General features: G+C 38.3%; 1 protein-coding gene across 2 annotated transcripts in view; it reads right to left on the reverse strand.

Annotated features, from left to right (window-relative positions):
• Positions 1-27,379, reverse strand: part of LOC123829447 (cytochrome P450 20A1) — a 60,916-nt gene continuing 33,537 nt past the window's right edge. For both annotated transcript variants that reach the window (XM_045855167.1, XM_045855177.1), the window contains 5 exons: positions 21,409-21,529; positions 15,369-15,480; positions 10,010-10,074; positions 894-983; positions 1-756 (listed from right to left, as the gene is read on the reverse strand). In XM_045855167.1, the coding sequence (XP_045711123.1) occupies positions 606-756; positions 894-983; positions 10,010-10,074; positions 15,369-15,480; positions 21,409-21,529 (539 nt within the window). In that variant the 3' untranslated portion in view covers positions 1-605. The remainder of the gene's footprint in view (positions 757-893; positions 984-10,009; positions 10,075-15,368; positions 15,481-21,408; positions 21,530-27,379) is intronic.

Raw genomic sequence — 27,379 nt, forward strand, 5'->3', positions numbered from 1 at the left:
GACCAACCAGACTCAATTTTATTTTCTCACTTCGGCATTAAAGACCAACTGTGTTATTCTCCAAATGATCAGAACATTTCAACATGATGAGACTTGTATAATTCATGAAATGAACACTATTGTCTGAAGAGGCATAGAAATAGCAAATACAAGACAGGCTACCCATTGAATTATGAAACCCAATAGCAATGACTAAACACAAATTAGTTTATACTCAGAAAATAAAAATACTAATCCAAGAAACAAAATTCTGAAAAATCCTTTCCTCTCCCTTTAAGGTGATTTATTGGAAGTATGAAAATGAATAGGCTTTTGTTTCTCTTTTATGAATATTCAGAAAAACATATTCTCCAAATTCTACAAAATAAGTTCTTTTCAAGAATATTAATTTTAGAGATAAACTAACTAAAGTATATGCAAAGAATGGCATAGAAAGAGATAAGACAAATGTACATCATGCATTAAGAAAATCTAATATACAAAAGTCCAAATTTACTTAATAAAGTACTAGTATGTGTTTACATTACACAGTTAGGTTTATAAAAGGATTCAATACAGATTTTCTAAATGGCCATTTTCCTCAACAAAGGTAAACGTAGAACATTTTAATGTCTCTTTGAGACAGTGACCCACGCTTCTTCCTTGGCGGATGTTACCAGTTCATACTTAGTTTCAATGGCTTGTCCCTCCACAGGAAGTAGGCGCAGTCTCCTCACCAACACACTCAGCAGAACTGTGCTCACCATATATGCAAACCTAGTCAGGAGGAGAGTTGACTAGTTACTAAAGGTGAACAATCACACTTTAATTATGCAGACTGCTCATTTCTCATCAGCTTTGTGAGTGCAAAGTCCGACACCTCTCCTTTCACTTTCCTCGCTCTATCATCTCACCTCAGCTCTGGGCATTCCTGTGTGCCCGAGAATCCAAGCAAGGAGAAAGTTTTCCTTATCGATTCATCATCAAATCGGTCTGGATCAAACCTGAAAAGAAGACTGGTATTTAGTTTTTAAAAAGTCACCTCAATATATTTAATTTTTAAAAAAAAAGAAGTTTGAGGGCTAATCACAATAGAGCTCTTTTGGCGATTTACATATTTACAATGTAAGAACACAGGAGTGTAATAAAGTTTAAAATCTACTGAAAATAGAAACTGCTGTCACATTACACTTAAATTTTACCTATTATTATGTTCCCAAATCATTCAACATATATAGTCTCTTTCTGCTTATTTTATTAGTCTAAATAATAGATGTGAAATACATTTCTCTGGAACTAGCAATGAATAAAATTTTAACATGGCTTTTACATCATTATATGAGATATAAGGATAAATCATACAAAATCATGTAATAGATATTTAAATTTAAGTGTTCAAAATATCTGTTACATGAAACCATCTGATCAATATGCAAGGCATTCTACATTGCCTCATCAGTTAAATTTATTTCCTAAAATCAAAGACACCTGGCTTAAAATTATATTCATCTATTACATTACATCAAAATATGCTAATAAGTGACAGAAATAAAGAAACAAAGTTTTTTTATTGTACAGAATTTCATTCTGTAAAACACTGCAGGAAAAAAGGATATATTAAAACAAAACAAATAAACCACCCACTATGGAGCATAAAATTTCACCTCCAAAACAAATGTTTCTTTGAAAAGATAAACAAAATTGATAAACATTTAACCAGACTAATCAGGAAAAGAAGAGAGAGGACCCTAATACATGAAATCAGAAATGAAAGACAAGGGGGTCTGAGATGGCTGCAGAGTAACTGGAAGCACCATTCATTTGCTCCCAGACCTGGGCTGGTCTTACAGCTAAATCAGAGAGCAACCAACTTGAAGAACCAGCAGAGGATGAGTGAGAGCATGTGTAAGTGTGTACGCAGACGAGAGTCCAGGGAACATGCATGAGTGGGCAAGAGCCTGGCTGCCTGCAGGGCACTTATGAGCAGGAGGCCCTGGCTCTTCTAGCAGATAAACTGCCCCTGCCACTGTGCAACCTAGCTCTTCCGGCTGTGCAGATTCAGGGCAACTGGATGGGCTCAGGAGCCATGAGCTCCGGGGGCAGAGAGAGTGGCTGAGGTGGGGCTGGCTGCAAAAACCACAATGTGGGAACAGGCCCACCCAAAGCTGAGAATCACTGGAGGGAGCGAGCAGAGCACCCTGCCACTGCCCTGTGTTACAGTGACCCTGCGGGACTCTTCCCAGTGCCAGCCAGGAGAGAAGCCTTATCTGAAACTGTCAGAGGCTCTGGCAGGCTGTGGCCAACCCTGACTGAGGGAGACTTCTGATTTAGGGGAAGGAGGAGCACATGGAGAACAGGTTGCCCAGGGCTCGGTGCTGTAGCATGAGGGGCCACACAGAAACTGTTTTAAAAGAGGAGCTGAGGCAAGACTTGAGACTCTGCAGGGACCTGGAAATTATGTGTGTGTGCGCGCACAACATGCATGTGTGTGCACAGCAGCTCTGACAACAAAGAACTCAGAGGGATAGAGTCATAGAGTCATGCTGGAGGGACTGTGGGACCTAACCCAGCATGGCTAGTGTGCAGGCGACTGTACAGAGGGGAGAGTCTGGGCCCAAGACTCCTGTGAGTGAACAACAGGCTGGGAACTGGATGGCCAGGAGCTGAATGCCTGAGATTCGCTGCAGCCAGGTAGGTCCCCTCACAGACAGCCAAACCCAGCAGCCACCTGTGGGATTATAGGCTCTGCAGATCAGTGAGGCCAGGCTCCAGAGGCCAGGCTCAGGAGGCCCCTGCTGGGTGCATTTCCAAAGGGGAAAGAAGAAAAAGCTCTGAAAGGGCCCTTTCTACCAGACACTAAGAGCTACACTGTTCCCTGGGCCCTGATCCACTGAAACCACAGAGCAGAGAGATTAGAGACAGGTGCAACAAGGGGTGTTTAGGGCCCCGCCCAGCCTCTGTGCCTAGACAGAGCTGCTGTCAGCCCCAAACAGGAAACAGATGCCCCTTTTACAGATTGACCCTCACAGGAAATGGACAGCAAATTCACCAGAAACCATATGTTATTGGAAAGAATCTGGGACAGACCCAGATGTGTGGCAAGAGAGCTCCCACTATCTTCCCTGAAGACTGAACAGTGTGACTGTCACCCAGTGGTGACTCAGGGCTCCCACCAGCCCAATTGCACCTGAGGCCCTCTGTGGAGTCAGGTGGAGAAGGTACTGACAGTTTTCTTGGGTCATTAAATGAGGGAATGACCCAATCTTGGGTCATTAAATGAAGGAATGCCAGCAGAGCAAAACAGTGTTAACCAGCCAAATCTGAAGGAGACAACCACAGACTGTGGATCGCTCATAGTTGAACAGGATGCCTAGGGCCAAACTGGGACACCATCTGACATTAACAGGGGCAGATACAGAAAGAGAAGACAGTGGTAAACACTGGATTCTACTGAGATGAATTCCGCCACGGTCTTCTTCATTATTTGTATTGTTTTCTTTCCTGCATAGCTTTTTAACATCATTCCTTTTCCTTCAAGTTTGTACCTATTATTTTACAAGATTGTATATTTTACTTTAATTCAAATCTCATATATTGTTCCTCCTTCCTCTTACTCTATTTTACCTTCTTCCTTCCTCCTCCTCATTTTTGATTTAAAATTTTTCTCTTGCTATGAATTGTTTCTATTCTGCACTCTTACTATTTCTCCTCCTTCCACCCTTAATTTTTCTTGTCATTAGTTATCTCACATTCTTTATCCTAGTTTTAAAATACCCTTATTCTCTCTCTACCTTTATCAATCTTTGCTTCTTGGTTGTTGATATGGTGGTTGTCGTTGAATTTCTTTAATTTTATTTCTAGATCTTCACTATTTTTGTATTTCAAATCTCAAATTTTACCATTCCCCTCCCCAAATCCATTTTGCCTTCTTTCTGCTCTTTCTTTTCTTTGTTGTTTTAAATTTTAATTTTTTCATGTCTTAGCCTGTTTTCATTCCTCACTCTTAATATTTCTTTTCCCTCTATCCTCTCAAAATCATTTTTCTTTCCTCCAGACATCTCTTAGGCTTTTCTTTCTTCCTTTTTTCCTCCTTGTTCCCATTCCACCTATATTAATCTTTGTTCATTTGTTGTTGATATTACTGAGGTGGCTCCAATTTGGTTCCTGTTTTTTTGCACTACATATTTTCTAAATTTTTGTTTAAACCTCATACTATACTCTTCCCTTTTCTTACTTTTTATTTTCTTTCCTCTTCATCTTATTTCTATTCCCTACTCTTATTATATTTCCTCTCTCTACCCTCTCAAAATCATTTTTCTTTGTTAGTCATCTCATATTCATTTTTCCTTTCTTATAATAGTCTTAATCCCTTTATGCCTTTATTAGAATTTGCTCATTTGCTGTTAATAGTGTGACTGTGGGTGGGGCTTATTTTTGCAGGTGTGGGTTTGTTTCCTGGATTGTTTGGTTTTGTTTTAGCAGCACCTGTACAACAGCATTCAAGATGTGGTGGGTGGTGTGACTCTCAGCCAGACAGCCAGAGGGAAGGACCCACCGACGAACAGCCCAACAACAACCAAACCCAACTGAAACTAGAGACCACAAAAACGGCATAAGGGACATTCCAAGGGCATCCGGCTCAGGAGATGAAGGAGACTTCATCACTGAGCCCCACAAGTCTCCCACCACAGAAGGTCACACCACAAACACAAAAAGTCAAAGCAGATCAGTCTAATATGCAGAAACAAATGAGAAGAGTCACCTAAAATGGGGAGACAAAGAAACAACCCCCAATCAAAAAGAAAAGAGGAATCCCCAGAAAGAGTGCTAAATGAAATTGAGGCAAGAAAACTATCAGACACTGAATTAAAAATAATGGTTATAAGGATGTTCAAGGAGCTCAGTAAAAACTGCAAGGAACTTACTTGGAACTATACCAGCATGAAAAAGGACATAGAAACTACCTATAAAAGCCAGGAGGAAATGAAGAATACAGTATCTGAAATGAAGGATATATTAGAAAGAATTAAAAGCAGTCTAGATGAAGCAGATGATCAAATCAGCAAGCTAGGGGACAAGGTAGAATAAAACTCCCACACACAGCAATGAAATGAAAAGAGATTCAAAAAGAATGAAGAGGAAGATACAATAAATGGAAGTATATACTGTGTTCATGGATTGGAAGAATTAACATCATTAAAATGTCCATACTATCCAAAGCAATCTAAAGATTCAACACAATCCCTATTAAAATACCAATGACATATTTCACATATCTAGAACAAATATTTCAAAAATTTTTTATATGGAACCAAAAACTACCCCAAATAGCCTCAGTGATCTTGAGAAAGAACAAACTAGGAGGGATCACAATACCTGGTATCAAACTATACTACAAGGCCACTGTAATCAAAACAGCATGGTACTGGCATAAAAACAGACATATTGCTCAATGGGATAGAATGGAGAACCCAGAAATAAACCCACACCTATATGGTCAATTAATATTTGACAAAGGAGGCAAGAATATGCAATGGGGTAAAGATAGTCTATTGAATAAATGGTGTTGGAAAAATTGGACAGATACATGCAAGAAAATGAAACTAGATCACCTTCTTATATCATACACTAAAGACTTAAATGTAAGACTCAAAACCATAATACTCCTAGAAGAAAACACAGTCAGTAAAATCTCTGAAATTTCTCTTAGCAATATTTGTTCTAATATATCTCCTTCGGTAAGGGAAAAACAAACAAACAAACAAATGAGACTACATCCAACTAAAAAGTTTTTGAAAGCAAAGGAAAACCATCAACAGAACAAAAAGACAACACAGTGAATTGAAGAAGATATTCACCAATGATACATCTGATAAAGGATTAATATCCAAAATTCACAAAGAACTCATACAACATAACACCAAAAAGCACCCCCCAAAACAAATAATCCAATAAAAAAAATGGTCAGTGGACCTGAATAGACACTTCTCCAAAGGGGAACACACAGATGGTCAATGGACATATCAAAAGATGCTCAACGTCACCAGTCATCAGAGAAGTGCAAACTGTTTGGTCTTTTTTAATAGAATATTCTCTATCTCTTTGTTGAAATTCTCACTTTGATCATGGATCGCTCTCCTGACCTCTGTGAGCGTCATGATGATTGTTATATTGAATTCTCTATTGTGTAAATCACTTATACCCATTTCCTTAAGTCCAGTTTCTGAGGATTTATCTTGCTCTTGTTTCTTCATTTTGGATAGCTTTCTGTGTTGGTTTCTTCACATTAGATAAAAGAGCCACCTCTTCCAGTCTTGACAGAAGTCTTGTGTAGGAGATAAATCTAATTACTTAGCGCAGCCTGAGCTCCTGATTGCCTGTCAAACTTCTGTGATTATTCAAGTTGCTGTCTTCGTTTTGTAGGAGCTCCCAGTAGTTTAGGGCATGCCAAGTCCTGTCTGTGTCTAAAAAAAGAGGGCCACAGTCAGCACCTAGATGCAGACTGATTCTGGACCATCAGGCAGCAGCTGAGAAAACTTCTTCCAAGGAGAAACTGACATGTAGGAATTTTTGTCTGTTTTCTCTGTATGGGACCCAGGGGTATAGCCACAGGGACGTTCCTGTATCCATTTAAAAACTGTTTCTTTGTTTGCTACAGTCTTGTGGGACTTCTGAATGCCAAGTCCCACTGGCTAACTAGCTAGTAATGGAGGCCTAACAGTAAAAGCTGAACTGCTAGATGTGCGGACAAGTTCCTTCTTGGGAGATATTGGCAAGTTGGCTTTATCGTTGGAGCAAGAAGGCAGCAGAAGTGCTGACCAGCTATTTCAAGCATGAGGGAAGATCAGTTAGCACCTAGATGTGTGGTGATTAGAGGCCAGACTTCAGCCAGCAGCTTGTGAGGTATGCAGTCTAATGTCTTCCAGAGAAAGACTGGGGAGATGGCCATTTTCACCTGTTCCCTCTGCATGAACCTTGGCGGCAAGATTCTGCAAGTACCTGCATGCCTGTTAACACTACTTCTTTGCTACAGTCCTGTGCGATTCATGAACATAAGCCCCAGTGGCTATCAGAGCTAGGTGATTTGTGGCATGACCCTCAGATGGCAGCTGTGAAAGCTAGGGAACTAGATGTGTACACAAAAGAGATGCTGGCAACTCAGTTTTGCTGTAGGAGTGGGCCGGGGAAGAAGCTGCCCACTGGCTCCTTCAAGCTCAGGGGAGGATCACAGCCAGTAATTAGATGTGCGCTAATGAGAAGCTGGACTCTCAGGCAGCAGCTTGCAAAGTATGCAGTCAACCTTCTTTCAGGGAAAGAAAGGCTGGAAGATGGATGTTTTTGCCTCTTCCCTCCGCACTGAACCCTGGGGGACAGCTCGGTAAGTGCTTTCATCGTGCCTTCTCTAAGAACTGCTGCTCTGTTTGCTCTACTCCGGTGGCACTCACACAGAAGCCTGGATGGCTTGCAGAGCCAGGTATTTTGGGAGCCCATCTCTCAGAGGTGAGGGTCTTCAAAGTTGGGGCACTAAACGTACAGTCCAAACCCTTCTCCTCAGGAAAAAGCTGGGAATTGAGGGATGCTGCCTAACTGTATGGCGCTGTGCTAGGGTGGGATTTATGGCAAGGTTTATCTTAGCTTTTCCTACTTGTTTCTTCTTTTTTTAAAATATTTTATTTATTTATTTTTAGACAGAGGGGAAGGGAGGGAGAAAGACAGGGAGAGATACATAAATGTTTCGTTGCCTCTCGCACGCTGCACACCAGGGACCCTGGGCCACAACCCAGGCATGTGCCCCTACTGGGAAGTGGCAACCCTTTGGTTCACAGATCAGTGCTCAATCTACTGAGCCACACCAGCCGGGGCAGCTTTTCCTACTTGTTTCAATGAGGGTATTTTCTCATTTGCCCACTATGTAGAAGTCACTCAGCTACTTTCTAGATTTCTCCAAAAAGGAATTGCTCATGCATGGCTATACATTCAGTGTGTCTGTGGGAAGAGATTCAGGAGCCTGCTGTGTGCGTCATCACTTTGTCCCACTCCATACTGAGGTTTTTTACATTTGTCTTCATTCTTTTCAGTTGAGAATTTTTAGTTCCTTTGCTTTTTTAAAAAGATTTTATTTTTAGATAGAGGGGGAGGGAGGGAGAGTGAGAGAAACATCAATGTGTGGTTGACCTGGCCCACAACCCAGGCATGTGCCCTGACTGGGAATTGAACCAGTGACCCTTTGGTTCACAGGCTGGTGTTCAACCCATTGAGCCATACTAGCCAGGGCTACTTTGCTTTTTTAAAGCTGATATTTCATCATTTGGTATAGAGTAATATTTACATTCTTATCCATTTAAATCATAGAATTTGACCCAGGGTTTCATGCTCTGAAATAATGCCAATATTGTAACAGTAATAATGCATTTCTATGCATTTTTGTAAATAAATCATATCTAGACAAATATCTATAGGGAAAATAAGTTAATGTCAGTTATTTACTCAAAAAGAAAACTTATAGAAACCACAATAAAATATCACCACATACATATAGGAAGTAAAATTTTAAAAAACAGTGATAATAGTTAATGTTACTGAGGCTGCAGAGAAATTGAATCTCTCAAATATAACTGATGAGAATCTTTGAAAAATAGCCTAGCAGTCACCAGCAAAACTAAACATGCACTAATCACGTAACCTAACAATTGTACTCTTGGGCATTTTTCCCAAAGAAATGAAACCCTGTGTTCACACAAAACCTGCACATGAATAATCATAGAAATTTCATTCCTAATGGCAAAATCCTAGAAACAACCCACATGTCCTTCAGTGGGTGAAAGGTTGAACAAAATCTGGTATATCCATACAAGAGAATACTATGCAGCCATAAAAAGATATGCAACATCTACACTGCCCTCAGGAGCATTAAGTTTAGTAAAAAAGTCAATCTCTTCATTCTCCTCTGTGTGACAAATATATTTAAACTGTAATTAGTTGTCTCCACAAGGTCTGTCTCAGTCCTATGTACATTTTTGTTAGTGTGACTTGTCTCTCAGGATCATTTCAAGGTGCTGACAAGAATGAATCTCTAGACCTTCCAAAAGGGGATGGGTAAGGAGGTGGCTAACTTCAGAAAGCTTTTCCGTATCATACAACATAATTACCAACACTTTCTAAATTTGATTACATTTGATTCCTAAAAATGATTTCCACATTTTAATATATATTCTTTTCAGATTTTTCAATTTGCAACCTAAGTTTTCTGATCCACAAATGTCTATCTTTAATTTTGCTATAAAAGCTACTTGGAATATAAATATACTCAATTTTCACTTATAGCATATTTTGAAGGATTGCTATTTCATTTATTAATAGACTTCCTTTAATATCATTATAATATTAAAAAGTAAAATGACAGGCACACTTAATATGTTCCATCCTTATCCTCCAGAAGTAGGTTTCTAGTACCTCAACCATGCCACCAGCCCTGCCCTCTGCATTACACATAGCTGTTTTCCCCTTAAACAACTCAATATATAACCTTCTTCCAGGGCAGAGCATCTTAATCCATTTCCCTAAGATTTTACTAGATGCTTACCTAGGATGCAAACAAAAGCAACTCTGTTCTTCAATTTTTTCCCTCCTTGCCATTCTCACACACAACACTTATACACACAAAACCTACTGTCTGAATTTCATTAAAGCACTTAATAATTGAAACCAATAGTAGGAAAACAAAGAAACTATATAAGCAATATCTATTTAACCAAAAGAAAAAAAAAAGAATTCCAAATCCACTGAAATTAAAAAGTAGTTGTAGAGATCAGGTAGTTAAATAGATCTTAGGATAGAAGCAGTAACAGGAGGGTCAAAGAATAGCAGACAGCAGGTTCATAAGAAAAGTAGTGAGGAGAAGATTTGAAGGGAAGATACAAACGTGCCACTGACACAAATTAAACTTTCTCCTCAAAACTTAGAAAAGGAATGCAAAACATAAAACACATAAAAATCAATAATCACAATGACAGTGACAGATATTTCATACTTGTATGGTGATGGCCAAGTACTGGGGTCCTGAAGTACCACTCCAAGAGCATAAAGAACAAGGGTCTGCAAAAAAACAACAAAAAATTCTAGTTAGTGAAGGCCTAATAGAAACAAAATGACTCCCAGAAAGCCAGTTCATCCTAAATGCTCATTTAATATAAATAATAAATACAAAATAAAAATATAAAATAATAAAAGAAAACAGAGGCTATTATTTTGGTAATCTTATAGTGGGGAAGGCATCTGTAAGCGTGTCACAAAAGCCATAAAGTAATAGCAGACTAAACTACACGAAAATTTAAAAAACTGCATCTAGTCAAAACAAAACAAAACATACCATAAACACCAGTAAGAGTAAGTAATACCATGAAAAAATATTTGCCATATAACTGACAGTATGTGTAACATGTAAAAAGATCTATAAGTTCACTAGAAAGAATAGTGAGTTATAAGCAGATAAATTCACAAAAGAAGAAATACAAACTGGTAATACAGATATGAAAAGCTGTTCAATCCCTCCAACAATTAGGGAGTAGCAAACTAAAATCATAAGACAATTTTACATAAAATTCACAAAATATGTAATAAGATTCATAAAGCTAGAGGTGGTAAGGATACGGAGAGACAAAGCTCACACATTATTGATAAAAATAAAAAATGCCTTTTAGATGGCAATTTAAATTAAACATACATATGCACTTTGACCCCAAAACTCCATTTCCAAGGCTCTATCCAATACCTACAAGTATATGGTTTATAATAAAAAATGTCAATCTAATTTCCATTTATGAGGACTGCTTAAATAATTACGGTCCACGTGTGATAGGCAGTTAGACAAATGTGAGCAGAGCAAGAACAATGGGCCGGGTACAGAAGGTCACCAAGGTGGAAAGCTCCGGATGCCTAGGAACTGACCTTTCCTCCCCTAGCATATCACTGGTCATGAAGTTTGGACCCTCCCCTGACCTTTTCTACCCTGGCATGTTGCTAGTCATGCAAGTTAGACTCCTTTAGAGGGGGAACAAGAGGGATGGAGAGTAGCCTGTAAGCCTGTAAGCATTAAGCCTCAGGACTAGGGGGTTCTGACCTGCAGCAAATACATCTAGGCCTCAGCTGCATCTCAGCACCAGGCCCCAAAAAAGCAGCAAAACCAGACAAGACCCCACAGCTGACCTCAGGACCAGCTGCACTGACTAATGTCACCCTGCCTTGGTGCCAACTAATCAGTGGAGACCACAACGCTGAAAGGAAGTAACTGGAAAGCTGATACCTCCTCTAAAATTCCCACCCTCAAAAGTCTTTAGGCGGAGGATAAACTCTGTTCTTCAATTTTTTCCCTCCTTGCCATTCTCACACACAACACTTATACACACAAAACCTACTGTCTGAATTTCATTAAAGCACTTAATAATTGAAACCAATAGTAGGAAAACAAAGAAACTATATAAGCAATATCTATTTAACCAAAAGAAAAAAAAAAGAACTCTCCCTCCCAGGAGAACCCAGAAGCCTTCCCATCCCTCACCCCACCCAGGCACATTACTTTTACCTTCCCCTCTCCTAAGCCCCAAGGACCCTTCTTTTGCCTCTATAATTTTCCATGAATCAGTCCCACCTCTATGATTTTCTAAACAAACTTTCTCTTATACTTTGAGTCTTAGCTCTGAACTCTGTCCTAGCCAGAACTCAGGTACTGAGGATGCTGCCCCAAGGTCCAGTCTGACCCCCCCGAGTCTAACAGCTGGTGCTCGCCACCGCCAACACATGGAACACTATGCATCCATTGAAAATAATGACTTGGATCTGTATCAAGTGCCCATTGGACTAGTAGCCATGATACACTTGATAAAAGAAGAAAATTAAAGAATATATAAAAAGAGTAACCTTTCACCTATATATTCTGTTTTAAAAATACATACACGCAAATACAAACACACAAAATAATACACATACACAGAAAAAGATCTATAAAAATACACCTTGAACCATTTCTTAAAAGATTTTGTTTATTTATTTTAGAGAGATGGGAAGGGAGTGAGAAAGAAAGGGAGAAAAATATTGATGTGTGAGAGAGTTATATTATCAATTGGTTGCCTCTTGAAGGCCCAACTGGGGACCTGGCCCGCAACTCAGGAATGTGCCCTGACCAGGAATCAGACCTGTGATGTTTTGGTTCACAGGCCAGCACTCAATCCACTAAGCCACACCAGCCAAGGCCACACTAAATTATTAAGAACAGTATCCATGGGAAAGGGAGCTTTCCTTTATATTGAACATTAAAACAAGCATAAGAGGTATGTCTAGAAAAAGTCCAGCCATTGTTAATATACTATATTTTGCCATGTATGTGTGTACTTTTTTGCCCAAATTTTTTAGGGAAAAATAAAAATGCACATTATACATGGATAGCACTAATTCCATATCTATATATTTTTAATTTTTATTTATGCTTATGCATTAAAAGTGTAACTCTAAAAAGCAAACGATATCCATATGCAAAATAATACCCTGGAATACGATAACTGGTTTTGTTTCTAAATATAAATAAATACAAAATTGAATTAAAAAATTAAAACAATAGATTTTTTTCTTGAAAGTTTGGGCCAAAAACATAGGTGCACATTAAACATGGCAAAATACAGTAACAAGAATATTTTGCACAACAATGATGTAACCTGGCAGCCAAGGAGAGTGGACTGCAATGCGTATGAATGAGCAATGATGACTTCACTGTACTAGTCAGCGGGGGCAGCAGATGCCATTGAGTGAACACATATACTGAGTGGCAGTCTCATTGAAAATAATCGAGCAAGTACAGAAACAAATCTGCATCGAATTTTGCATTAAGCTTGAACATCCCTCCAAGGAAACTATATGGATAATTTAGAAGACCACGACTGTGGGCAACTGGTGATTAGCAGCTTCATCATGAAAACACACCTGCCCACGCATCACGTCTCGTGCAGAGTTTTTTAGCTAAACATCAAATCGCCCAGGTGACTCAGCCCCACAACACCCCAGATCTGGTGCCCTGCAACTTCTGTTTTTTTTCCAAAACTAAATCACCCTTGAAAGGGAAGAGATTTCAGACCATCAGTGAGATTCAGGAAAATACTACAGGGCAGCTGATGGAGATTGGAAGAACTGTGTAAGGTCCCAAGGTGCCTACTCTGAAGGGGACAGAGACATCATTGTCCTATGTATCTGTATCTTCTTCAATAAATGTCTCTTACTTTTCATATTACATGGCTGGATACTTCTGGACAGAACTCGTATATTATTTTGTCATTTAAAATGATAGTGTTTTTCTTTGCCTCCTCACACAACCAAAAGGACAACAACAAATTTGAAACAAAAAATAATCAGAATTGCCAGAAAATCGAACTGTATGGAAGTCCGACAATCAAGGAGTTAAAGAAGAATCATTCATCCAGACCGGTAGGAGGGGTGGAGACAGGCAGCCGGGTGGGAGACGACTCGTGGCAAGGCTGCGGATGGAGGACCAGGGTGGGCAAGGCAGCAGCTGACAGAGTGGGTGAGGCTGTGGCTGGTGGAGCAGGCAGTCCCACATTTGCGTGCAGATAAACTGAGAGGAACAACTAGGAAACGAGACAGACTATGCAAGCCAGGGTTCCAGCGCGGGGAAAGAAAGCCTCAAAACCTTTGACTGAAAAATATCTATGGGGGTTGAGGTAACAGGAGAAACTCCCAGCCTCACAGGAGCATTCATTAGAGAGACCCACAGGGTCCTAGAACATATACAAAACCACCCACCTGAGAATTAGCACCAGAAGGGCCCAATTTGCTAGTGGGAAGCAGGGGAAGTGACTGAAAGGCGGCAGAGAGCTGAGCAAGCAGCATTGTTCCCTCTTGGACCCCTCCCCCACATACAGCACCACAACACATCAATGTGGGTTGCCCCGCCCTGGCAAATACCTAAGGCTCTGCCTCTTACTACATAACAGGTGCACTGAGACAAAATAATATGGCCCAAATGAAAGAACAGATCAAAGCTCCGGAAAAAATACAACTAAGCAATGAAGAGATAGCCAACCTATCAGATGCACAGTTCAGAACTGTGGTAATCAGGATGCTCACAGAAAAGGTTGAGTATGGTTGCAAAATAGAGGGAAAAGTGAAGGCTATGGAAAGTGAACTAAAGGAAAATATCCAGGGAACCAACAGTGAAGGGAAGGAAACCAGGACTCAAATCAAGATTGGGAACAGAAAGAAGAAATAAACATTCAAAGAGAATGAAAAAACAAGAATTCAAAAAATGAGGAGAGGTTTAGGAACCTCCACGACAACTTTAAACATTCCAACATTCGAATCAGAGGGGTGCCAGAAGGAGAAGAGGAAGAACAACAAATTGAAAACTTATTTGAAAACATAATGAAGGAGAACTTCCCCAATCTGGCAAAGGAAACAGGCTTCCAGGAAGTCCAGGAGGCTCGGAGAGTCCCAAAGAAGTTGGACCCAAGGAAGCACACACCAAGGTACATCATAATTATATTACCCAAGATTAAAGATAAGGGGAGAATCTTAAAAGCAGCAAGAAAAAAGGAGACAGTTACCTACAAAGGAAATCAGCTAAAACTATCAGCTGATTGCTCAAAAGAAACCTTGCAGGCAAGAAGGGGCTTGAAAGAAGTATTCCAAGTCATGAAAGGCAAGGACCTACATCCAAGATTATCCAGCAAAGCTTTCATTTAGAATGGAAGGGCAGATAAAGTGCTTTCCAGATAAGGTAAAGTTAAAGGACTTCATCATCAATAAGCCCTTATTATATGAAATGTTAAAGGGACTTATCTAACAAAAAGTGGATGATCAAAAATATGAACAGTAAAATGACAACAAACTCACAACTATCAACAACTGAACTAAAACTAAAATAAAAACAAAAACTAACCAAACAACTAGAACAGGAACAGTTCACAGAAATGGAGATCACATTGGGGGTTACTAGCGTGGAGGAGGAGGGGGGATAATGAGGGGAAAGGTACAGGGAGTAAGAAGCATCAATGGTAGGTACAAAATAGACACGGGGAGGTTAAGAATAGTATGGGAAATGGAAAAGCCAAAGAACTTATATGTATGAACCATGGACATGAACTAAAGTAGGGGAATGCTGGTGGGAGGCGGGTACAGTGGGGAAGGGAATAAAGCAGAGGAAAAAATGGGACAACTGTAGTATCATAATCAATAAAATATATTTAAAAATAAAATAAAATGATTGTGTCTTTGATTTAATAATAGGTAGCATTTACTAGACACTTTAAACAATAACATTTAAAAATATAGACTAAATGAGTTGAAGAAAATAACTGAATGAGTTAAGTATATTAAATGTTTCCTACCTCTCTAGGAATAATAAATTTGTCAATCTTTCCTTCAATTACTTGAAGCCGGGCAGAAACTGGAGTCAGTTTGGCAGTTCGAACAGTTTCACAAAGCACCTGCCGACAATATCTGTTTAAAAGAAATTTTATTTGAAGATTTACTTTGGGAGAAGCAGTTTGAAAGGTACATACATTGCAAAATGTCATTCAACAACTTTTGTAACCTTCCTAATTTGAAATAGTCACATGATAATTCTTTCTTGTTTGAAGATGTGTTATATATTAGAAGTATATTAAGTCCAGCTGGGTAAAGATTTAAACAAATAAAAACATCTTTAAAAATACCAGAAGAGCCCTAGCTGGTGTGGCTCAGTGGATTGAGTGCCAGCCTGTGAACCAAAGCGTCGCTGGTTTGAGTCCCATTCAAGGCACATGCCTGGGTTACGGACCAGGTCAGGTCCCCAGTGGGGGGTGCACAGGAGGCCACCACACATTGATGTTTCTCTCCCTCTCTTTCTCCCTCCCACTGCCTAAAGTGAATAAATAAAATCTTTAAAAAAAAGTACCATAAGAAAACTCAAAACAATATTTTTATAATTTTTGAGTAGAAAAGTCCTTTATTTTTAAGATGAGATTTAGTAAAATTTTTAATAAAGGATTCTTTTAATAAAAATTATATAAATATTGACACAATGACAGAAAATATTAAAAAATACAGATAACCTGATTATACAATTTTTAAAAATATATTTTGCAATCATTATATATAAAATTAAAAAACAACTAGGAAAAATATTTACAGTAAATATATCTTTAATGTAGCAAAGCTCTTTAAAAATCCACAATTAAAATAATCAAACATCCCAATAGATATACAGACAGAGAAAAAGCAATTAACAAAATAATACAAATGGCCTATGAACATATGAAATGATACTCAACCTCACTAACAATGGAAAGATTGCCAAAGCACTGTTTTTACTTGCCAGATTAGGAAAGGCGAAAAAGGATGACAATAGACAGTACTGATAAAAAATAGGGAAAAAGCCCTGGCTGGTGTGGCTCAGTAGATTGAGCACAAGACTGTGAACCAAAGGGTAGCTGGTCTGATTCCCAGTCAGGGCACAAGCCTGGGTTGCAGGTGCCCAATAGGGGGCGCTCAAGAGGTAACCACAGATGGATGTTTCTCTTGTCTCTTTCTCCCTCCCTTCTCCTTTCCAAAAATAAATAAATAAAATCTTTTTCAAAGTGGGGAAAAATACACTCAAAGTTGACTGGTAGAAATATAAATTGGTATAATCTTTCTGAAGGGTAATTTGGCAACTTACAGTGTAAGAATATTAAGCGTGCATCACCAGAGAATAAAACTAAAATGTATTGAAATCTTGCTATGAGCCAGTTCTGTTAGTTTCTATGCAGTATCTCTTTTAATCCTTAAAAGAACCTCATAGATCTTATTATTTTAATTTTATAGATTTAAAAAAAGAGGAATTATACTATTGCATATATCCTTAAATAATAACCTCATTAGTATTTATTAATAGAAACAATTACTGTATTTTGTTGTGTATAATGTGCTCCCATGTATAATACACACCCATGTTTTGTGCGCATTATACATGGGATTATTATACCCATTATTATACCCATGGTATGTAATCATACCCATGTATAATACGCATCCTTATTTTTCCCTAAAAAATTTGGCCAAAAAAGTGTGCATTAGACATGGCAAAATATGGTAGAAATGTTAGCAAAGATGTAAGCATAGGAATGCTGATCATTTATAATATCTAAAAACAACAAAACCAAAGAGGAAACATCCTTCCTTTATTCATTGAACAAATATTTACTGGGTATGGTACTACATTAGGACCACTGCATTAGATACTCAGCTACAGCAATGAACAAGTTCAGACACCCTCAAAGGAAGTCAAAGTCTAGTTGACAGGGGAAGGGAGAAAAGCAAGAACATCAAGGATGAACAATTACCAAAGCACAGTAACTGTTATGGTAAAGAAAGTTCTGGGAACTAGCAGGGAACACATGGAAGGAGCACCTACCTAGAGAAAGAACTATGCAGAAAAATAAACACTTAGACTGAGACTTTCTGGAAAAAAGGGAGGAAAAGAGAATCTAGACAAAGAAAGAGTCTGCCAAAGCCAGAAGATATAAAAGAGTGTTTGAAAAAACAAAAGAATTTCAGTATAGCTGAATCCAAGGGTATGAACAGGCACAAGTAATAAGAGATAAAGTAGGAGAGGAATGCAAAGCTTAGCTGTTGAAATACCTTATAAAAGCTATGTTAGTTTAAATTTTATCTTAATGGCAACCAGAAGTCACTGAAGGAATTTAAATTGGGAAGTCATCTAATCAGATGTGACTCCCAGATATATAAAGATTACTTCAGCACAGTGACTCTCAACTTTGGCTACATATTAGAATCATCTGGGAAGCTTTTGAAACTCCGATGCTAGAAATTGTTGGTTTGGGATTGCTCCCAGGTTATCTGTATTTTTAAAGCACCTGAAGTGATTACAGTGTGCAGTAACAGGCTCCAGTAGCAATTTGGAGAAATGAACTGGAAGGGAGCAAGATGCAAAACTGTCGACATATCTCAGACAAGCTGATTGCAGTCTGAATAAAATGGGCACAGCAGAAAGAACTAAAATAAACTTCCAACTAAAAGTTGTTTAGAAAGTATAATTAACAGAACTAGATCATTGACTGGTTGTGGTGGAGTTACTACATATAAGAATACTGTCCATAAAATACTTAGAGAAATAATAGAATTTACAGGAGAGATATGTTACATAGTTATTGTTAATGCTTTTAAATTTTTTTTCAAATACATATGTGTATATGCACAGAAAAATCTGGAAGAGTAGTAAAATAGTTAACAATTTTTATCCCTAAGGGTACATGTATAAATAATGTACCTTCTGCTTTGGCCAGGTGGCTCATTTGGTTGGAGCATTGTCCTGTACACCAAAAAGTTGTGGGTTCGATCCCTGGTCAGGGCACATACCTAGGTTGTGGGTTCGATCCCTGGTCAGGATACATATGAGAGGCAATCAATCAATTTCTCTTTCTCACGTTGATCTTTCTCTCTCTCTTTCTCTCACTTCCTCTCTCTCCAAAATCAATAAACACATTCTTGAGTGTGGATTTAAAAAAAAATTTTTTAAAGAACAAATAATGTACTTTCCATACCTTCTACTTCATACAATTCTGTATTATAAAAATTTCAAAGAACAACTATGTATTACTTTTAAAATTAAAGGTAGTTATATTAATGTAATAAACAACACTTCCAACATTTTGAAAATTTTGCAACAGAGGCCTCCCCATGAAACCCATGGCTTCAAGTTTTTTCCAATGGCTATATCCCTGTCTTCATTTCTGTAGTTGAAAGATGCTCCAAATTAGGGTTGTTTGTTACCGAGTCTCAGAGTCCAATTTGCGAAGTAGCCACAGCTGCTATTTAAAAAAAATCTTTTCAAATATTACTTACATATAAAAAGTCATCTATATTTTAGCCCTGGCTGGTATGGCTCAGTGGATTGAGCGCAGGACTGTGAACCAAAGGGTCACTGGTTCAATTCCCAGTCAGGGCACATGACTGGGTTGAGGGCCAGGTCCCCAGTGGGGCCATGTGAAAGGCGACCACACATTGAGGTTTCTCTCTCTTTCTCCCACCCTTCCACCTCTCTAAAAATAAATAAAATCTTTAAAAAGTCCTCTGTATTTCAAAATAATTTTTTTACTTTTCAATTACAGTTGACATACAGCATTGTTAGTTTCTGATTTCACATATGTGAAATCCTAAAAAATTCACTTATTTTAGCTGTATATTTTGTTAAATTTTAGTAATTGCATACAACTCTGTAACCATGACTACAAGAAAGACATAGAACAAGAACATTCCCTCATCCTAAACCTTTACTCCTTTGTAGCTGATCCCCTCCGCATTCCTTGCCCCAGAGAGGCACTGACCTGCTTTCTATCACAACAGTTCTGCCTCTTGTATAATTTCGCCTAAATGAAATCATTGTGTTGGCAATCTTTGTGTCTGACTTCTTTCTCTTAGCATGAGATTTTTCCATGCTGTTGTGTGTATTGACAATACTTTATTTTTTATCTTAAAAATATTACTTTCCTTACATCAGTTAAGAAAAGTAATTCTATGTTGTACTCAACTACATTGTAAGTAGATTTAACTGAGAAGTATTATTTTATGGCCTTCTGCCTGTAAATATAAAAATAAAGACAACAGTGTAAGTCATACATTTCTTCAGGGCAACTCCTCCGCCTGCGTTTTCGGCAGTTAGAGGAGGGGGAGGACAAGCTTCTCTGTGCCTCCCCCGGTTTCTTGAGCTCTGGCAGAGATGTTTTCTGTAATTGGTTTTCCACATTTGCCAAGAGTCTGTTTCCTCAACATTCAACATGTTTATCCGAAGTCTTGTAATAGTTCCAAAAATAATAAAACAGGTCCCAAGCATAAAAATGATGGACATACAACACATTGGGGTTTTTTTTGTTGTGGCTTTGGTTCTTTTAAACAATTTTTTTTAGTTTTTATTTTTAAACTTTTTTCTATTGATTAATTTTTAGAGAAAGAGGGGGAGGGGGAGAGAGAGAAACATCGATTTGCTGTTTCACTTATTTATACATTCATTGGTTGCTGCTTGTTTGTGCCCTAACTAGGGATCAAACCTGCAACCTTGGCGTATCTGGATTACGCTCTAACCAACTGAGCCACACAGCCAGGGCTCTTTTAACAATATTTCATGCCAAATCATGTGGTAGAAATAAATTTTTCTTCACAGTAATAAAACCCACTAAAGGAAATGCAGTCAATGACTCATGCAGAGGGTGAGAATTATCTGCAGAGGCCGGCCCAAGACAGTGGCCACCTCAATGACCAAGACTTTGCATCAGTGATACGTGAGAGGTTTGGTTAACTTCAGTGCTGCATCCTCAGGAGGACAAAAGCTTACTCAAGGTATATGCTTCTGACATAGCATCTGCAAGGCTGTTCTCAATTTGATGAAATCCACTTCTCATACTGTCAAACATTAACATGAAAAGGCAACACTATGTTTTTATTTTATCCAAACCTCCCATCAGTCTAAGATGGTAAAGTGTCCCAACAATCGATTTCTCTGCTTTGATAATTAGATGTTTGACAAGTGAAATATTTAGACTTCCTTTTTTTAACTTATTATTTTAGAGAGAGAGAGAGGGGAAGGGAAAAAGAAACACTGATTTATTGTTCCACTTATTTATGCATTCATTGTTTGATTCTTGTATGTGTCCTGACCAGATTGAACCTGCAAACGTTGGCATATCGGGACAATGCTCTAAGCCAGCAGACCTCAACCTTTTTGGCACCAGGGACCAGTTTCGTGGAAGATGGAGTGGAAGGTGGAAAGTGAGGGGAGACAGGAGGTCGAGCTCAGGTGAGCTTTGCTCATGGCCCGGGGATTGGGAACCCCTCCTCTAATCAACTGAACTGCCCAGCCAGGCCCAGACTTCCTTTTAAATTACTGTTACTTTTTATTACTATAACACAATTTGTTTATTCACCAATTGATAAATACCTGGACTGCTTCCAGTTTTTATGCTATTAGAAATAATATTGCTATGAACATTTGCATACAGGTTTGTGTGACCGTTTGTTTTTATTTCTCTTGGGCGATATCTAGGAATAAAATTGCTGAGTCGTATCATACGGCAAGTGTGTGTTTAACTTTATAAGTTCCTGCCACACTGTTTTCCTACAGGACTGTACCACTTTCCATTCCCACCAACAAGGTACGAATGTTCCACTTACGTGGCATCACTGATATTGTTTTATTCAGGCTAATGTGAAGCTTTCCCAGAACTACCATATGGTTCTAAAAATTAAATTATTTATTAAAATCTTATGTAAATGTTTTAAGTACTATACAGTTATATAGCTTTCCTAGATATTAGCATTAGCTTTAAATTACACATTCAAACCAGTTCAAATTTACCTTTTAATGATTTCCTCTTGCTTTTCTTGTATTCTTACCTGAGCTGCTCAATTTTCTCTGGGGTAACAGGACCCTTTCCCAAAACTTGGTCTATCTCTTCATATAGTTTTTTCTGCACTTCTTCAGAGGTGGTTAAAAAACAGATTGCCCAGGTGCACACTAAGTAAAAATTTATATTAATAACAATGAAAATAGCTAATTCATAGTTTGGGTACAGAACAAGAAAAAAACTTATGTTTTCTTATTTCCTTTTTTTCTGAAGATAAATGCTACCAAAGAATAAAACAAAGTGTTCACAGGATTTATGTTTCATCGAAGAGAACAAACATATTTACAGAATACTCCCCAGAAGAGATGGTACAACCTGGAAGATTCCTTCTTCCTTGGTTTCCCTATCTCAGTCAGGGCCCATCCTCGCTCCTTTCCTTTCTTAATCCTCACCCAAGGATATATTTGTATTTTTTATAGAGAGAGGAAGGAAGAGAGAGAGAAACACTGATGTGAGAGAGAAGCATCGATCGACTGCCTCCCATACACACCCCAACCAGGGATCAACCCTCAACCTAAGTATGTGCCCTGACCAGGAATCAAACACACAACCCTTTGGTGTACAGGACAACACGCCAACCACATGAGCCACCTGGCCAGGGCTGAGAGATTTCTTTCTTAAAATGGCAAATAATTGAACCCACTTAATGTATCATACCTGGGTAAAATAGTAATGATAATAAATATACTTCACATCTGGGGGAATGTTAAATGTTGATAACTTTGATGGATTGTCTAGTTCACTCAACCTTGTAAAATCAAAAACTGACTTATCAGGTCACTCAGGAGCCCTAAGGAAATGATTCATACAAGTCAACGTGGCAGGATATTTACCTGCAAATCAATGTTTTAAATTTTTACTTGTAGTGGTAGATACACTGGCTCAATGACTGGAACTGGCTATTGCTTAGGACAGTGGTTCTCAAAAATCACCTGGAATTTGGTTGATGGAACAATCTCACATCTAGAGATTCTGATTTATTAGGTTTAGGGTAGGATCCAAGTATCTGTACTTGTAACAAATACCACAATTATTTTGATAAATACCAAAATTGGAAAGTCGCCAGCTTATGGTTTACTTTCGGTTAAAATTGCTTATGGATTATGTTCACTATGAAAATGAAAAGTTAAGAAAATTACATGATGAACTGAAACTAGAAAAACTAGAGTAGTTATATTTCCTTTAGTAATCCACTGGAATTGCAACTACTCAAAGAATTAAATCATCCAGATATATACCATATTTTACCATGTATCATGCACCCTTTTTTGCCCAAATTTTTGAGGGAAAAGTAAGGATGCACATTATACATGAGTAGTACTAAGTCCATATCTATATAAATGTTTTTAATTCTTTTATTCATGCTTATATGTGAAAAATGTAAATCTAGAAAGCAATGATATTTGTATACAAAATACCCTGAAATATGATCATCAGTTTTGTTTATAAATATAATAAATAATTGAATTAAAATTAAAATGACCTCTGGCTGGTATGGCTCAGTGGATTGAGCACCAGCCTGCACACCAGAGGGTCTCCGTTTCGATTCCCAGTCAGGACACATGCCTGGGTTGCAGGCCAGCTCCTCAATAGAGTTAACTACACACTGATGTTTCTCTCCCTATCTTTCTCCCTCCTTGCCCCTCTCTCTAAAAAAAAAAATATATAATCTAGCCCTGGCTGGTGTAGCTCAGTGGATTGAGCGCGAGCTGTGAACCAAAGCATTGCAGGTTCGATTCCCAGTCACGGCACATGCCTGGGTTGCAGACCAGGTCCCCAGTGGGGGCCACGTGAGAGGCAACCACACATTGATGTTTCTCTCTCTCTTTCTCCCTCCCTTCCCCTCTCTAAAAACAAATAAATAAAATCTTTAAAAATTAAAAATAAATATAATCTTTAAAATTAAAATGAAAGATTTTTTTTTCCTGAAAGTTTGGGCCAAAATCGTGCGTGCGCAGCATACATGTGAGCACATTATACATGGCAAAATACAGTAGTACCTCTTTCCCTAGATTATGCTTGAGATGACTATCTGCAGCTACTTTTTCTATGTCAAGTATTTTAAAAAATATGTTTACTAATTTTTACCTCTGCTTATAATCTCTTTCCTGAGCTAATAAGGGCTGATGTAAATTTGTCTCAAAGTTAAATTTTTTTTCTTTCTTGACAATTTCACACATAGGAGATTTTTAAAAAATATTTCATTTACTTATTTTTAGAGAGAAAGGAAGGGAGGGAGAAAGAGGACAGAAATACCTCTCATGCAACCCCCACTGGGGACCTGGCCTGCAACCCAGGCATGTGCCCTAACTAGGAATTGAACCAGAGACCCTTTGCTTTGCAGTCCGGCACTCAATCCATTGAGCCACATCAGTCAGGGCTCAAAGTTAAGTTTTTTTAATATTTGCCTAACTCACATATTATCCGATTCCTAAAGATATAATTCACTGTCAATATTATTAATATAGTCAATAGCTTCCTGGTCCTCAATTATTTTGATAATTTATTGACATCTAGAGTTCAAAAAAGGCACATGATGAGTAACTACCTGTCCTTAACTTTTTCCTACGTGTTTCTTTATTATGGCTTTTGAGTGAACTGCAGACTTTTTGTTAAATGAACAAATAAAAGAGAAACAGACTCACAGAGAGAGAACGTTTTGACAACTGCCAGAAGGAAGAGGGCTTGGAGGGGTTGGGGGTAGATGAAAAAGTAGAAGGGATTAAGAACAACAATAGGTTGTTTCAGAATAGTCATGGGGATGTAATAAACAGCATAGCAAATGTAGTCAATAATATTCTAATAACTATATATGGTATCAGATGGATATAAGATTTATCAAAACAATCAGTAAGTTATGTAACGGCTAATCACTGGGGCATATACCTGAAGCTAATATAATAATGTATGTCAACTTTAACTGAAAAATAAAAATGATTTAAAAAAGAAAAAAAAGTGACACAAAAACTAGTACAGAGTGTACAAGTGTATATATATGCAATGTACACAATACTGAAAGATGGAGAACAAAGATTTGAACACAGTAGGCACCTGTATATCCATTTGACCAAATAATCACTTAAAATTAATGAACAGTAAGCTTAGTAATCTCAAACACTGGGAACTTCCAGACAAGATGGAGGCATAAGTAGATACACTTTGCCTCCTTGCACAACCAAAAGAAGGACAACAAATTTAAAAACAAAAAATAACCAGAACTGCCAGAAAATCAAACTGTATGGAGGTCCAACAATCAAGGAGTTAAAGAAGAAACATTCCTTCAGACTGGTAGGAGACGGGCAGCCAGGGCGGAGAGAATGTGCGGCAAGGTAGCAGTTGGCAGACTGAACAAGCAAGGTAATGACTGGCAGACTGGGTGGTCCCACATTTGCAGGCAGATAACCAGGAGGAACAACAGGGGAGCAAGACAGGCTGCACAGCCCAGGGTTTCTGTGTGGGGGAAATAAAGCATCAGAACCTCTGGGGGTAAAGACCAGTGTGAGTTGCAAGTGGAGGGAGAAACTCCCAGTTTCACAGGAGAGTTCATTGGAGAGACCCACAGGGTCCTAGAACATACACAAAACCATCCACCTGGGAATCAGCACCAGAAGGGCCCAATTTGCTAGTGGGAAGCAGGGGAAGTGACTGGAAGCTGGTCAACAGCTGAACAAGCAGCATTGTTCCCTCTTGGACCCCTCCCACACATACAGTGCCACAACACATCAATGTCAGTGGCCCTGCCCTGCTGAATACCTAAGGTTCCACCACTTACAACGTAACAGGGGTGCCCAGACAAAAAAATATGGCCCAAATGAAAGAACAGATCAAAGCTCCAGAAAAAATACAACTAAGCAATGAAGAGACTGCCAACCCATCAGATGCACAGTTCAGAACTCTGGTAATCAGGATGTGCACAGAAAAGGTTGAGTATAGTGGCAAAATAGAGGGAAAAGTGAAGGCTACACAAAGTGAAATAAAGAAAAATATCCAGGGAACCAACAGTGAAGGGAAGGAAACCAGGATTCAAATCAAGATTTGGAACAGAAGGAAGAAATAAACATCCAACCAAAACAGAATGAAGAAACAAGAATTCAAAAAAAGGAAGAGAGGCTTAAGAACCTCTAGGACAACTTTAAACATCCCCACATTTGAATCAGAGGGGTGCCAGAAGGAGAAGAGGAAGAATAACAAATTGAAAACTTATTTGAAAACATAATGAAGGAGAACTTCCCCAATCTGGCAAAGGAACTAGAGGTCCAGGAAGTTCAGAGAGTCCCAAAGAAGTTGGACCCAAGGAAACACACACCAAGGCACATCATAATTACATTACCCAAGATTAAAGATAAGGGGAGAATCTTAAAAACAGCAAGAAAAAAGGAGACAGTTACCTACAAAGGAGTTCCTACAAAGGAAATCAGTTAAAACTATCAGCTGACTTCTCAAAAGAAACCTTGCAGGCAAGAAGGGGCTGAAAAGAAGTATTCCAAGTCCTGGATTGAAAGGACCTAAGTCCAAGATGACTCTATCCAGCAAAGCTATCATTTAGAATGGAAGGACAGATCAAGTGCTTTCCAGATAAGGTAAAGTTAAAGGAGTTCATCGTCACTAAGCCCTCATTATATGAAATGTTAAAGGGACTTACCTAACAAAAAGTAGATGATCAAAAATATGAACAGTAAAATGACAACAAACTCACAACTATCAACAACTGAACTAAAACTAAAATAAAAACAAAAACTAACCAAACAACTAGAACAGGAGCAGTTCACAGAAATGGAGATCACACTGGGGGTTATCAGTGTGGAGGAGAAGGGGGGATAATAGGGGGAAAGGTATGGGGAATAAGAAGCACGAATGGTAGATACAAAATAGACAGGGGGACATCTAAGAATAATATAGGAAATGGAGAAACCAAAGACTTATATGTACAACCCATGAACATGAACTAAGGGGGACGATGCTGGTGGAGGAGGGGTGCAGGGCAGGGAGGAATAAAGGAGGAGGGGGGAATGAAACAAGTGCAATAGCATAATCAATAAAATATATTTTTTAAAAATCTCAAACATTGGTTCTTTTGTAGAACTCTATTAAAAATAAAGTATGACTGGGGATAACTTTAAATTGTTATTTTAAGCCAATGAACATTCTTTCATTACACTACTAAACCAAGACACAATTTTACTGTTGGAAGATACCATGGAGGTTATCTCCAGCTAAATCCTTCTTTTAGAAAAGGAGAAAATGCAGAGGTAAGTGCCTTGTTCAAGGCTAATAAGCAGTGGAGGAGGAACTTTAATTAAGGTTTCCTCTCTTACCTCTCAAAAACTTCAGAGATGACAAAAATAACCTATCAACATAGGTTACTCTAATACTATCACCTATCAACATAGGTTACATAATAATACTCTTAAAATTTCCACTGAAAACAGCAAATTAGATTAAAATATTGACTCAATCTTGGAAAATGGTTACCTTTTGTGTTATCTAGAGTACAAATGATTCAGATTTTTTAAAGGTCTTTGGCAAAAATACGTTTTAATGTAATAAAATTTTAAAACAAGTCAAGCATTTAAAGAAAAGGTTTGATACATTATATATGACACATGCTTACTGAAATTCCATTTAATTTATAATATCTGGACATCTCTGTCAAAAATTTTACAACAAGCCCTGGCTGGTGTAGCTCAGTGGATTGAGCACCAGCCTGCAAAATGAAAGGTCACTGGTTCGATTCCCAGTGACCTGGGAATCGAAGCATATGCCTGAGTTGCAGGCCAGGTCCCCTGCCAGGGGCGTGTGAAAGGCAACCGATCGATATACCTCTTGTACACTGATGTTTCTCTCCCTCTCTTTCTTCTTCCCTTTCCCTCTCTCTAAAAGGAAATAAATAATATCCTTAAAAAAATTTACAAGAAAAATTTATGAAAGTTTATATTTGTCATCATTGTTTTTAAGAAAAT

This window comes from Phyllostomus hastatus, unplaced genomic scaffold (assembly GCF_019186645.2).
Source record: "Phyllostomus hastatus isolate PE091 unplaced genomic scaffold, TTU_PhHast_1.1 phas_contig_137, whole genome shotgun sequence".
In the NCBI taxonomy this organism is placed as follows: domain Eukaryota; kingdom Metazoa; phylum Chordata; class Mammalia; order Chiroptera; family Phyllostomidae; genus Phyllostomus; species Phyllostomus hastatus.